Source organism: Macrobrachium rosenbergii, chromosome 25 (genome assembly GCF_040412425.1).
Source record: "Macrobrachium rosenbergii isolate ZJJX-2024 chromosome 25, ASM4041242v1, whole genome shotgun sequence".
NCBI lineage: Eukaryota > Metazoa > Arthropoda > Malacostraca > Decapoda > Palaemonidae > Macrobrachium > Macrobrachium rosenbergii.
In genome coordinates, this window is record NC_089765.1 from 3,033,376 (window position 1) to 3,048,871 (window position 15,496).

Below are 15,496 nucleotides of genomic sequence, written 5' to 3' on the forward strand. Positions count from 1 at the left end.
TATATATAGATATATATTATATAATACTCATCCGTTTATTCTGACTGAAACCTGAATCACGAGAGAGAGAGAGAGAGAGAGAGAGAGAGAGAGAGAGAGAGAGAGAGAGAGAGAGAGAGAGAGAGAGAGAGAGAGAGAGAGGATCCAGCTACATCCTTCAACCACAGTGGCTTCACGGAGGAATGATTGCAAAGGTAGAAACACTCCTAAGAACGAACACTGAAGCTGGGCGAGACCACTTCCTGCGATGCTAATGAAATCATGCAAAAGAAAACCGAGAAAGCCCGGCTGTTTCCCTTGACGTTGCAAATTCTTCAAGCGCAGGCAGTCATGTACCCAGCCCTAGAGGCAAGCTGCGAAATCGTACCGACCTATGTGACCTAGCATCCTCCCTGGTAAATTGGGATATAGAATTAGGCCAAAAGGCTAAGTACTGGGACCTACGAGGTCATTCAGCGCTGAAAGGGAAATTGAGAGTCTCAAGGTTTGAAAGGTGTAACAGGATTGGAAAGCCTCGCAGTTGCACTATGAAGTAATTGTTAGGAGAGGGTGGAAAGTAAAGTAAGATGGACGAAAGAAAATATGAACGGAGGTACAGTAAAAGGAACGAAAAGGGTTGCAGCTAGGGGCCGAAGGGACGCTACAAAGAACCTTAAGTAATGCCTACAGTGCACCGCGTCAGGTGCACTGATTGCACTACCCCGCTACGGGGCCCTCCCAAAAAAGGTCTGTGAGCAAATCCCGAGGAGAGCCATCGTTAAGCATCTGACCGATAACGTTCTCCTCCCCTGCTAACCAACAAGGACACCTCATGCGGTGCACTGTAGGCATTACCTAAGGTTCTCTGCAGCGTGCCTTCCTTAGGCCCCTAGCTGCAACCCCATTCGTTCCTTTTACTGTACCTCCTTTCATATTCTCTTTCTTCCAACCTACTTTTCACCCTCTCCTAACAGTTGATTTATAGTGCAACTGCGAGGTTTTCCTCCTGTTACACCTTTGTAACCTTTTACTGTCAATTTCTGTTTCGGCGCTGAATAACCTCATAGGTCCCAGTGCTTGGCCTTTGGCCTAAATTCTTTATTCAAGTCAATGCAGTAACCAACAAGGAACATCTACGGGATTACAACTCAACCAAAGCGTCAGTAATCAAAAACCTGCTAGACTTGAGCAATATGTAGACTTCGCCAAAAGACTTTCGGCAAAGTTGATCACAAACTCGAAAAGTAGTTGATGGGTGGCCCCGTAAGAGCTTGGCTACACAATTTTCAAGTCGAAAATAGACCTTATCGAAACCCGGCCGCGTCATATCAGGTGTCGAACACGGAACTGCTGTCGGTCATGTTCTCAGTATTATAAGGAATGGTGTTTGATAACAACTTGCAAAGTTCAGATGTCTTTATTTGAGGACGATTCCCGTGGCCCGGCCTTTTCAGACCCGCGGGAAATCTGGGAATTTGTTGCAAATTGGACTGGAGACTATAGTCTATTCCCTGGGCTCGAACGGACAGAGCAACATTTAAGGGACTGGTGTCAAATATTGACGAAAATTTTTGAAAAAAGTCGATCTTTAGTGAATCTCGCATCGAATACATCGTTACCATGGCAACTCATTCTCCAGATATTGTTGACACTCTTAAGCTATTAAGTGAGACTTAGTTTAGCTCCTTATCTCTAATAGTTTTAAAGCAGTAGCCGTTTTTACGGACGCATACGAAAATACCTTTTTCCTTTTTTTCTATTGCAGATTTTGCCTTCAGTTATATGCGCATTTGTAACCCAAGTCAGTATTTGAGCAACAGTCCCTTAATGGTCCAGAATCGAGCAGATACACTTTGGTAAGGAATTGGGAAAACAAAACCTACAGCAGTACGGTAAAGAACCGTTAAGCAAACCGTAATTTAACCAGACCACTGAGCTGATTAACAGCTCTCCTAGGACTGGCCCGAAGGATCAGACTTATTTTACGTGGCTAATTACCAATTGGTTACCTAGCAACGGGACCTACAGCTTACTGTGAAATCCGAACCGCATTATAACGAGAAATGAATTTCTCCAATTCTTCATTGGCCGGTTGGAGAATCGAACGCGGGCCCAGCAGAGTGCTAGCCGAGAACGATACCAACCTTGCCAATGGGGAACTACGATAAAGAACCGTGTAGAGAGTAGACAAGTCCGTGGATATGTATTGGTAGTAGTGGGTGGTGGTCTTTGACCAAAAGGTGACTGATTGGTGATCACTCACTACCTTTACAGAAAAACGCCACGCGTCCAGACTTTGTCATCAATATTCTTCAGCTTTGTAAAACAAAGCTTATCAAGTCATACAGACCATGCAATTGCGTATGTCCACAGAAAAATTATTAATGTGCCCCAACATTACATCGTTACAGATATCCTATGGGATGAGCCAAGATCTGACTCGATCTGGGATCTTGTCTTTAGTTCCTAAGTCAGATCCAATATCATTGCTATCAATAACTACCATGAGTAATACCTCAATCCGAAGTGGGAATTGCTTCGACGAGGTCATTCATCACCCCAAACGGGTGAAACCTCTCTCTCTCTCTCTCTCCTTTGTATTAGGTTTCTCGCTACACCTCGTCTTCATCTTCTCGGGATTAAGTAGGATTTCCTGAAGGTTGGCCTTCAATCCCCTTTCCTCGGGTATTTACAAAGAAAAAATGACCACACGCCCTCCAGACGACTCTTCATTTTTATTTTTTATTTTTTATATTTTTTTAATTTGGGTAGGGCTCAAAACCACACTTTATAGCGAAGAATACGAAAGAACCAATGATGAGGAGTGCTGTGGGAACTATATTTTAGCTTTTTATTTTTTCCAGCATCCTGTTGAGAGAGAGAGAGAGAGAGAGAGACACGCTTATAATTTGCTTTGATCGTAAGTTACTCTCCAGGTTTATATATGTATATATATGTGTGTGTGTGTGTGTATATATATATATATATATATATATATATATATATATATATATATATATATATATATATATATATATATGTGTGTATTTATAGTGTGTGTATGGGCTTTGTCAGTGTGTGCGCACGAGCGCGCGTCTTGCTCAAAATAATGCATATGCATGCTGGTGTTTCGGAGAGAATTAATGGCCTTGGGTAGCGCCTGTGGGCGGCATCAGTAACTCGAAGTGAAAATTGCATCCTGGGGGAAGGTCGTGCCCTCTCAGGATGACATTACGGCCGCCTCCAACGGCATTCATCCTCTCTGTTATAACCTCGCCGAGGCATGACAGGACTCTCAAGTGGGTTCCTTCGCTGAGATGGACCGGCAGAAGTCGTCGGAATGTTTTGTTTTATTTTCTCATTCCGGACGGACTCGTGTGTGTGGTCTTGAAGGACGATCATTATCGAGGATTTGTAGAGAGTGTATTCCAGGATACCTGTCTGTGGTTAGTTTCTTATTTTTCAAAGTTCTTCCCCGTAGGGGGTTGGAGTAGCGCTTGCAGAGCACCTCATGCGGTCACTGTAGGCATTGCTTAAAGGTTCTTTCCGGCGTCCCTTCGACCCCTAGCTGCAACCCCTTTCGTACCTTTAACCGTACCTCCGTTCATATTCTCTTCCATCCATCTTATTTCCCACCCTCTCCTAACAGTTGATTCTGATTCGTAGTGCAACATTGAGGTTTTCCTCCTGTTACACCTTTAAAGCCTTTTTACTATCAGTTTCAGCGCTGAATGACCTCGTAGGTCCCAGTGCTTGGCCTTTGGCCTAAATTCAATATTCTTTTTTTTTTATTTTTTGCGGTTCTTCCATTCCTTGTAAGAATCTCGAAGTGATTATCATTAAAATTTGCGGTGAATGTGGTCATTCTCTGAAGCACATTCAGAGGGGGTATGCAATTGAATCGTTCAGTAATGACCTACAAGACAAGGAATATGAGTGTTATAGATTGTATCAGAGAAGTGCAGGATCATGTTTTTATGTGTTGATAATTGACTAAAAATGTATGATGCACTCAAAAGTTTGTAAACGTTACATTCCTCTCAGAAAAAATTATTAATGGAAGTTGAGACGAAATTTCCCCTTTTAACAGGACCATAGGCAACAAGCAGAGCAACACACACACACATATGTATGTACGTATACATACATACATACATACATACATACATACATACATACATACATATATATATATATATATATATATATATATATATATATATATATATATATATATATATATATATATATATATATATATATATATATATATATATATATATATATATATATATATATATATATATATATATATATATATATATATATATATATATATATATATATATATATATATACACATACATACATACATACATATATATATACGAGTAAGTATAAATAATCAACACACAATCACGTGTGGAACAGAAATAAATTTCTGACTCACGTCGGGATCGAACCCAGGTCTTTCAGTTGAAAGGCAAGGGCGCTGCTCACTAGGCCAGACAAGTCTAAAAGAAGTTGGAACCTGAGAGCAACTGCACCCAAGGAATTACCTGGGCAAGCTAACTGCTTGCATACCAGCGAGTTTTCCCCAACTATCCGACTCAGCAATGACCCAATTGACAGCATTTCATTCGAATTATCCCCTCTGAGTGAATAAGATAGAAATAATCAACACAGTCACGTATGGAACAAAAATAAATTTGACTCGCGTCGGGATCGAACCCAGGTCTTTTAGTTGAAGGGCAAGGGCGCTGCCCGCTAGACCATACCAAGTCTAAAAGAAGTTGGAACCTGAGAGCAACTGCACCCAAGGAATTACCTGGGCAAGCTAACTGCTTGCATACCAGCGAGTTTTCCCCAACTATCCGACTCAGCAATGACCCAATTGACAGCATTTCATTCGAATTATCCTTTCTGAGTGAATAAGATAGAAATAATCAACACAATCAACTGAAAGACCTGGGTTCGATCCCGACGTCAGTCAGAAATTTATATTATACGAGTAAGTATATGTATATATATATATATATATATATATATATATATATATATATATATATATATATATATACATATATATATATATACATATATATACACATATATATACTGACCTATCTCACTACTGTCTTGCCCCTTTTCAGCCTCATACACGGTCAGTATGTAAGGCTGACCGTTTTATTTTTGTATTTCTTCAAGTGCTCTTTATTAGTCTGGAGTGCTTCTGGTATTTCAGTAACTCAGTTATCGATTTCCCATTCAGTAGACCCAATGTCGCTGCAGACTTTTAGTGTCGGACGATATTATTACTTTTTATGTTTGGTGATTAATCCCACGGCGGCTGACTGACTGCCTGCCTCCCCGCCCTTCTCTGGATTGGACAGGACTAAATCTGAGTAAAATGGCGTTGCATTGAAGGTACTCCCTCGTCGTACATTCTAGCTCTTGAGCATTCAACAGAACTCGCTAACAGGAAAATCTTAAAGATTTTGAATCGACGCACCGTCAAGTAACAAAAGTAAAACAAACGTGTCTCAGGATGAGTACCTTCAATACAGAATATAGAATTTAGGCCGAAGGCCAAGCTCTGGGATCAGTGAGGTCATTCAGCGCTGAAAGGGAAATTGAGAGTAAACAGGTTTGAAAGGTGTAACAGGAGGAAAACCTCGCAGTTGCACTATGAATCAATTGTTAGGAGAGGGTGGAAAGTAAGATGGAAGAAGGAAAAAATGAATGGAGGTACAGTAAAACGAATAAGAGGTGTTGCATCTAAGGGTCGAAGGGACGCTGCAAAGACCCTTAAGTAATGCCTATAGTGCACCACGTGAGGTACACTGACGGCATTACCCCCCTACGGAGTAATTTTTGTGGTTCATATTTCTCACACTGAATGTGCCACGGTGATTGTCGTATTTACCCAACTAGGCTGCTTACCATACGTGGCCACTGAATCGAAAATTTCTTGCCCAAAGAAGCTAGAATTGTTGTTTCACACAATGTAAGGGAATATTCAAGGCAAAGACCAGAGACCACTACGAAATGAGTCTTTATACCCGTTCGTCGTTGATCCGCCATAACCCAGGACCCTTCGTAACCTGATCTCTGGTGCAACAGGTGGCAGAGGCCTATGCAGTGCGAATCTTTCCTTGTGCTCCTCTTCAGGTCTTCCCTCTGAAGGGTAAGATTTCTTTGCACTTGTTTCGAGTCTAAGAGTCCTTGACTCCTGTGTCCGGTAATGGTATTAACCCGGTATGTATCCACCTACTCGTCACCTCCGAGGAGCTATAGTACTAAACATGGCAGAAGTTCGATGGGACGCCGTGTTTAGTATTAGCCCCTCGGGGATCAAAGTATTACATACACCCATTTCTGTATATTGCTATGTATGAATAAACAATATCTTTGATCCATGTTTAGTACTAGCTTCTCGGAGATGACGCGTTGGTGGATCCATACCTGGTTAATACCTCCGGTAATGTCGGACGCAGTATGATAAGCTTCTTGGTCGTAATGGTTGTTTTCCGCTTAAGTGGTGGAACAGCATCCCAGAGGCTGTCGTGCAATTGTAACTCAGAAGTTCAAGCGAAAGTGCAATTCATTGCTACCCTAATGCTTTTCTCCTTGCATTTTAATACATTTTTATCTATTTGTTAATTTGTTCATTTTTTTTATTCTTTTCTAATAAGTGGGATCTCCTCTCTGTATTTTCCTTTACCTCCCCTTACTTCTTACTAATGAACACCTTATATTCATTGGGAGCTTGAATTTCAAGCTTTTTCCATATGAATAGGTTTCAACTTCTGAATAATAATAATAATAATAATAATAATAATAATAATAGTGAGTTATGTTTCCTTGGCGATTAAGCATATCAGTTTAACCATGCCGCGACAACGATTTTCAAGGTATGGGGTTAAGTCATATATTGATTTTGAAAAGCCTTGCAAAGCTCTATGGGCAACCGCACTAAACAAACTTTAGACTTGTTTCTCCTCTCCATATCTATCCCTAGTTTTTCGATTTCCTGGTCAAGAATTGGATCTTACCTGGATATTGATCCCCAAGGGTTTTAACCCAGTATGTATCCACCTTTGCAGCGTGTTTAGTACAAGCCCGTTGGGGATGACCGTAAAAACATAAGACTGTAAATATCATAAAGATAATGACCCTATTAGTCCTATATAACGACCCCCGAAAACCCTTGAGGGTCACTATCTAGGAAAGATCCCAAGAATTTTTTGCAGAGGAGTTTTACATGTTACTGCACTAGTACTAAACTGTGGTTTAGCTTAAGATTCCCCCCAACTTTTGAATATTCCTCTGGAAATCTTTTAATCTATTTTTTTTTTATTTAATTTTGCTGGCCCGCTTGTATGGTGGCTAGCGTCGTGGCATGCCGCTCAGATGTCGCGAGTTCGCGCCTCCCCCAGGGTGATGAAAAAATCGCTGGCTCTGTATCATGATCAGTTACTGGTGCAGTGTGGGGTCTGCTGCGGTGGGAGGTTGAAACCAACATTCTTTGGAAGCTTGAATTTCAAGTCAGTGGCCCCTTTGGTGTGCTTGTTCCATGTGAATAGGTTTCATCTACTGAATAATAATAATAATAATAATAATAATAATAATAATAATAATAATAATAATAATAATAATAATCCTTTGAAAGGACTTGGTGTCTCTTCAAATCTCATCAGAAATTATAGTAACGTCCCACGTCTTGCAGGCAGGAGCCATTTGGGGTCTTTCCTCTGTGTATTGTATATAAATGTGGGTCTGTATATAGCCTAAATACAGTTATATTTATAAATTTATTAATTTTTTTTCTATTTTAATAAGTGGGATCTCTTCTTTCTGTATTGCACTTGACTTCCTCTTACTTCTTCCTAATGAACACCTTCATATTCTTTGGAAGCTTGATTTCAAGTCAGTGGCCCCTTTGGTGGGCTTGTTCCATATGAATGGGTTTCATCTATTGAATAATAATAATAATAATAATAATAATAATAATACGACACTGTTAAGTTTTAGAAAGTGGAACACCCCAGTAACATAATTAGAATTGAAAAGGTTCATAGCCTTTTCGATTTGCTGATAAAAAGCTACATTTCGACTAAAGTGCATTTCATCCTCCCATATGTTATTTGCATTTAAAAAAAAATTCTCTTCATATTTGCAATGTGGATTTCAGATTTGTTATTTTGAAACCACTGACCCTTAATCCAGTATTGGTAATAAGCCGTGAATAAGATTAGGGATCAGTTAACAAAAAATACAATAAAAAAATAATCTACAGGATTAAGATCAGTCAACAAAAAATACAATAAAAAACTGATGTACAAATTTTAAGATCAGTTAACAAAAAATACAAAAAAAACTAATGTAGCCTAGATATTAGGTTTTATTTATGCGTCATATATTGAAGTCAACACTTATTCGACCAGTTTGTCGTAGTGCAATATTTGGTAGAACTGCAAGATCCTCTATCTGCCATTAGCTAACGCTACATCTAATATTAAAAACAGACAAGTAAAAAAATGCGCCGAAGTTTTTTCGGTGCAATCGAGTTTTCTGTACAGCCGCTGCAGCGTATAATCAAGGCCTCCGAAAATAGATCTATGTTTTGGTGGTCTTGGTATAATGCTGTATGAGCCGCGGCCCATGAAACTTTACCCATGACCCCGTGGAGGCCTGTCCTATATCGTTGCCAGAAGCACGATTGTGGCTAACTTTAAGCTTAAACAAAGTAAAACTACTGAAGCTAGAGGGCTGCAATTTGATATGACGACCTCTAGCCTCAGTAGTTTTTAAGATCTGAGGGCGGACAGAAAAAAAACGTGGACGGACAGACAAAGCCGGCACAATAGTATTCTTTTACAGAAAACTAAAAACGAAATTACCTCTTGACAATAATGATTTTTCTCTCTATCCTTCCAACAGAACTGCGTAGCCCGGGCGTTGTACGACAACGTGGCCGAGTCGCCAGATGAACTTGCCTTCAGGAGGAGTGACATCCTGACTGTTTTAGAGCAAAACACAGCTGGCTTAGAGGGCTGGTGGCTCTGCTCCCTCCGAGGACGACAGGTACGTGAAAGGTGAATGGATAGATGGATGGCATGCGCTCTAATTCGGTGATCGAGGAAATTGTCAGCCCGAAAATTTGAAAACCACTCTACCAGACCAACCTCGTGACCTATTAATTCGTGGGGTGCGCACAAATGACCAATTGGTGGAAGCAAAAGGAGAATTCCCAAGCTTAGGACACGATCTTTCTCTTTGGGTGCAAAGTTGAGAACTAGAGCAAATAGTGTACAGTAGATTTATGTCAAAGGTAAGCCCTCTGCTTGGTATCTGAGCTTACCACAAATAAAGCAGAGCCATCTTAGAAAGGCATGATGCCCAGTATTAATGACTTGATACGACAGATCATTAAGTAGCCAAAGGATCCAGACCTATTATTACTCGCGAAGGGTGACAAAGGCACTCGAGGAAACCAAATAAAAGATCGGAATGCTGCTAAACTACTTGGCAAATTTTTACTTGTGACAAATTGGAACGGGGAATTATTATTTCATAAAAAAAAATCGTGAGAGGCATAATTTAGAGGTAATTTTTAAAACTAGAGAAAAAAAACCCATTTCATGATTGAATATCAGGTTGATCAGAATGCCAGGTAGGTTTATTTTTGTGATGTCAGAAACCTGTAAAATAAAACGCGAACTTGTGCAGGCCAAAGTGAAAATGAATAATAATGATAAAAAAAATTAGTATTTGGGCTATGCACATTATGAATTTGAAAAGATTGTATGTGGATTTATGCCTAATCCCATATTTACCAGCGTCAGCCCTGGGGTATGTGGCCCCAACTTCATATATTCACTTGTGCTGGATTACAAGGAATTTGAATTTTGGACTATATTGACTGAAAAAATTTCCGGTTTCATAAATATGATAGGAACTAAGAGAAGAAAAAGATGAATTATTATGCTTAAATCTAATTTGTAAGGTAACATCATCATTAAAAATTATTATTGCCAAATTTAATTGTAAGAATAAACAAAATGGTTGAGTAAGAGCTCGCTCCTTAGGTGGGGGGCTGTCTGTGACAAGGTGCAAGTATTGCTTAGTTATTTATAAAGATTGCAATTAGGAGTCTTTTGCCCAGCATTGGGGGATTGCTCTGCCAAGACCTTTGTCTAGGATATGCGCAAGTTGATGAAGTATAGGGAACTTTGCGATGGGATGTTGCCTCTATTCGCGCAGCTTCGTGGAGGGCGTTGTAATCAGTAGGCCTACTAAGGTTCTTTGTGACAACTCATTGCCTGCCTGTTGCATTGCGACGTGGCTTTTACTTTTCAAGCCTTCCATTTGGTCTCCTCCAACTTAGCTGTCCAACTGCTTTAACTTTGTCTTGCTCCAATTTTAACCTTTTACATGGAAAAAAAAACCTTGAGAGTAGAAATGTGGTTTGAAGGTCTTGGCAATCTTACTTTATTGAGAAGTATTTGCCCCCCTTGGCCTTGTTTTATGCCTCAAGTTCTGCAATTCCGCTTGTACATGAGATGAGTCCCTTATATCAGACCTTGATACAGATCACCCCCAGAGTGGAATTCCCTGCCTTTATCTCTGCTCTATGCCTCAGTTAACCTGCCTCTTGCAGAGCTTGGCTTGATGTGGGCAGCCATGCTCGCCTGAGTCACTTCACCTTTGTGGGGACATTCCAGTGAATTTTTATCACATTTAGTGAAGAGAAAGCTAAAGAGATTTTTCCATTGTGGTTTATTTTGAAAGTAAAGATAATTGTCTATTGCACAGTGTTATTCTCTGTGTGGTATACTGTAAAACTTTTTTTATATAGTGATTACTTGGTACATAATGCGGTATAACTTATGGGATTGGCTTTGAAATTTTGATAAAAATTCTGGGAGTGTTTTTTACAAATTTCATGTAAAAGTTTTTTTACCTTTTATTTCCAGGGTATATGTCCAGGTAACCGTCTGCGAATTGTGCCTGGTCTGTATGACACAGGCAGTGGTGTCACGTCTATTGCAGCTCTTTCATCTCCACATGGAACATCATCATCGAATGTATCTCTTAAGGGCTCTCCAAGCGCTACTACAACTCCCAGACCTCAGCGACCACTTTCTAACAAGGTCAGTTGCTTTTCAGGACGTCCGGTAGGTTTTCGAAGTTATTTAATGAAGTGAGAGTTGGTTGTGGGCTAATTTAATGCAAGTATAAGTACGAATTATAGTACAGTAGTGCACGTATCGTGTTATTTGCTAGATATGATCTCCAGGTCATATTGTAAGATTTCTCCGCCACAAATTTGAAATCTCAAAATGCTAATGATAACATGAAGCAACTGACATTTGTCATCATGGAACCAATTTTACAGGTTATTACTCCTAGACGTGTGGGAGATGTGTACACTTACGATACACCACGGTCATTAACTCACAACACACAGTCTGCACAAATGGATTATGATGTCCCTCCTACACGACATTCTCCACTTGAGGGAGGTAAGTCATACTGGTTAATGTTTTTTTCCATGAAACTGTACACTAAGCTGTAAAATGTAACATGGTATTGAGGTATTGTTAGCTCTCATACGCTGCATATTTGCGGGAAGAAAGAGGAAGTGAATTGTTGTTTACTGAAAAATTATATTTCTGTATTAATTGATATGAATTTTGAATGTTTATCAAAAAGAGAAATGTATGCTGGACTGAATTATGCTCATTATGCATTTAGCAGTGCTCTGGCCATTGTCCTTGCTGAAGTTTCTCATTCATAGTGCTTGCTGCAGTGCAGGATCTTGTGTTATGTGGCGCTCTTGTTGTTTATCCATTCATGACTAATGCAGTCCAATATTTTTACGGATAGCAAGCAAGTGCGAGGGTAGTTTTTTCTTGAGGATTTTTGTGAAATTCTATATATGAAATGGCAGCAACATGATTAAATGACACTAAGGAAAAACTGCAGCTATATTGATTCCTTATTTGGCTCTCAGTTAGGCACTGATCAGTTTCATCTTAGAAGGTAAGCTTCACAAAAGAAATAAAGCGTAATGTGTACCTGAGTTTACATTCCACATACTTATGGCTGCCTGTGAATAAACAATTTAGAATGCTGACTTTTTTTTTTTTTACTGAAGAAAGGCAAATCTTCCTCTCATCACTTTTGACTGTAGAATAACTGTAGAAATTTACAATTTTTAGCAAATGACACAGTTTAGTTTAACAGGTTATGTCTCTTAGTAATAGCATTAGGAAAATGTTGTCATTGGTTTACTGTGATGATGTATTTTCCTCTAGTAGTTTTTTTCTGTTAAAAAGTTTATGTGAAATAGGGTTTTGTGGTTTTGTACAATTCTAACCCTTGTATTGTTGAAGATGACCTTGACAACAAAAAAACTCTTATTTCACTGCCCATTTGGAAACTGCAAAAACAAACCTCTGGTCTATAAACTGAAAGTTTATGGCCTCTCATAGCTGCTGCAGATTTAACTTCAACGTACTTCATAGCTGCTGCAGATTACCTTCAACGTACTTCTGTGCCCTATGAAAATGGAGGTTGAGAAGTTTCCAGTCATTTTTGGCCCTTACCAAAGCAGTGTTGGAGGGATGTAAGGTAGCTAACAGTTTCTATATTTCGTACATGTCCGATGAAGCAGTTTCTGAATGGTTCCCTCACCCATGAAGTCTCTTCAGCAGTCAAGTTGAAGAGGTAGTTTGAGTTATCTTGCAATACCATTGATAGATACCTCCAAAGTTGAATTAACAAAACACAACACAGTGAACAGTGTACAGGTATTCCTTGGGTTACGTCGGGGGTTCCATTCCTGAAACACAACGTAAGCTGGAAAATGATGTAAGCCGGAACACTGTATTGAAAAACTGCTAAAAATAAGAAATAAAATGATGAAAGCCTTACCTTTAATCCTTTGTTGTCCAAATTGATTTACCTAGTTTCTGGTGAGGTGTGCATCATTGATCTTGTAGAATTTCCTCTAAAAATATACAAATATTCTTCTGTCACTTACAGTAACGACGTAACCTCGGAACACCCGCAGTAACCCTGAACAGGTTTTTTGATGAATATATTTGAAAAGCGACGTAAGCGCAGAACAACGTAAACCGAGCCAGATGTAACCCCGGGACTGCCTGTACAGTGCGCCTTAAGACTGCAACAACGTAACCTTGGAACATCTGCTGTAACCCAGAACATATTTTTTGAAAAGCAAAGTAAGCTCAGAATGACGTAAGCCAAGACCGACGTAACCCGGGAACTGCCTGTACAGAGAACCGTTATGTTTCCGAATGATGAAAATTAACTATAATAAAAAAATATTTTACTATATGATGTATAAAAGATACATTAATGTGCAAGATTCTCAAGTCTATAATATTATTTATAAGTAGCAAAATTAAAACTTTAAGGACAAGATCTTTTGATGAAAATTGAAATTTTTGGTTAAAAAGAGAAGCAAGATCATGTGTGCCAAAAGTTATAGTCTAAAAACAGCAGTAAAAACAGGCACACGCAAAAAATGCCATAGCCATGCCAGCTGTGCATACTGTGGATAAATTGGTCACGCAATAAACTGTGCATACTGTGGATAAATTGGTCACACACAATAAACTGTGCATACTATGGATAAATTGGTCACACAATAAACTATGGTGAATCAACTTGCATAAAATGTTTATAATCACCATGCAAGATCTAAAGTGTTTGTACATTATATGTACAAACAGAGCTAAAAATACTCTGTACTTCAATATAGAACTGGAATGTCCATAGCAGAAGCTAAACGGGGAACTGAAAATTAAAATGAGAGGGTTTAATGACCCAATAAAAAATCTACGTACAGAATGCCCCCCCCCCAAAAAAAAATTAAATCAAAATAATCATATGATAGATTAAATAGAAAAAGCTAGAAATATACAAGGTAAAAGAATATTTGAATAAAGATTAGAAAAAGAAATCCAGTTCAGGAACAATAGAGCATTAAAGATCCAAACTCAGATGTACCACTACCATATAAGTTGAGGAAATTATCCAAAATATTATGGAAGAATTAAAAGAAGACCACCAAAGTAATGTGTCTGGACTTCAAGACCATTAGAAGGAACTCCTCCTAAACACGAGAAAAAATAGTAACTATAATGAATTTAATCCATCTGTGAAAGCAAAATCAGAAGTAAAAAATAACGTGACCGATACCACGAAACAAAATTAGTCCATCAGCATTACAAATAATGAACAGTCAGTAGAGATATACTTCAAAATAAAAATATGCCACAAGAATCATTATGATTATGTAAAGGGAGATGCAATCCACCATATACCAGTGCTTGCCGCAACAAAAATTTGCAGGAAAAAAGACACAGTAACACATGATTATAGATGTGGATGTGACACATGATTTACGGAACTCTGCATTAAAAAAGAATATAACATACCATTGCCCAATAAATACAATGAGAAGCTTCATAAATTATAAAAACATAGAAACAGTTGACAGAAACAAATGAAAAGGAATGCATGTGTATGTATCAGCCATTGATATACTGTACATGCATTATAAAGAAAAACATATAAATGTTGTAGATATTTTCTAACAAAAAATCAGAGGAAAGACAAAAAAGAAAAAGATGATATCCATAGTTAAAACTGTGGTACACAAGGAGATACTCAGTATTAAAAATGTTGTACAGTAACAATATACCTGGTCACTAGCCAGTTTTTTCTGAAAACTTTGCACATTGTACATTTCAAGTATGACCTAATGATATTCATTCAAAGATTTTAATACCTTGAAATGGAGTTTCACAAGAAAGTTCTCAGTAGCAGTCTGTTCTTAGTGGAAGTAAATGACATCAGGAGTCAACTACCATTTACAATAAAACATACAGTGGACTGCTGCCTATTCGTGGTTCTGGGTTTGCAGTTTAACTTATTCATGGATTTCTCTCTGTGGAACATATATAAACATTATTCACAGAAAATTCACCTATTCGCAGTATTTTTTTATAGAGAAATATTCACAGATTACTGTATTTTCATATTTTCGTGACTAAATGCACTTTTTGTGATAAAACTTAAAATATTCAGGTATAAGCATTTTTAGATGGTTTTTTGGTGTTTTGAACTATCAAAATGGGCAGTTAGAAGTGTTTTTAGAAGGGTTTTAAGTATTAGCAGATTTGAGCTATTCACAGGGGTTATTGGCATGCATCCCCCCGAATACCCAGGGTCGACTGTACTGTGATATTTACAAGGATGATTTGCTTGTGTACCCCACAGCATCAAGCATAAGACATGCTGAGCATATCATCAATAATGCCACATTAAGATAGACACTTAAGCCCCATCAAGTACGTTTTCAATACTCCTTTGGTAAAGACCACATACCCTTAAGCCAAAGAGCAAATTGCTTATACTTAATCTTTGACACACCTAAACTTGAAACCACTTATATAAAAAAAAGCCAATGCAAAAATGC

General features: G+C 38.5%; 1 protein-coding gene across 3 annotated transcripts in view; it reads left to right on the forward strand.

Annotated features, from left to right (window-relative positions):
* The window catches only part of p130CAS (Serine_rich_CAS and FAT-like_CAS_C domain-containing protein p130CAS), a 196,578-nt gene that overhangs the window by 171,579 nt on the left and 9,503 nt on the right, over nt 1–15,496 (forward strand). For all 3 annotated transcript variants that reach the window (XM_067126771.1, XM_067126769.1, XM_067126770.1), the window contains exons 2-4: nt 8,923–9,066; nt 10,959–11,135; nt 11,381–11,507. In XM_067126771.1, coding sequence (XP_066982872.1) covers nt 8,923–9,066; nt 10,959–11,135; nt 11,381–11,507 — 448 coding nt within the window. The remainder of the gene's footprint in view (nt 1–8,922; nt 9,067–10,958; nt 11,136–11,380; nt 11,508–15,496) is intronic.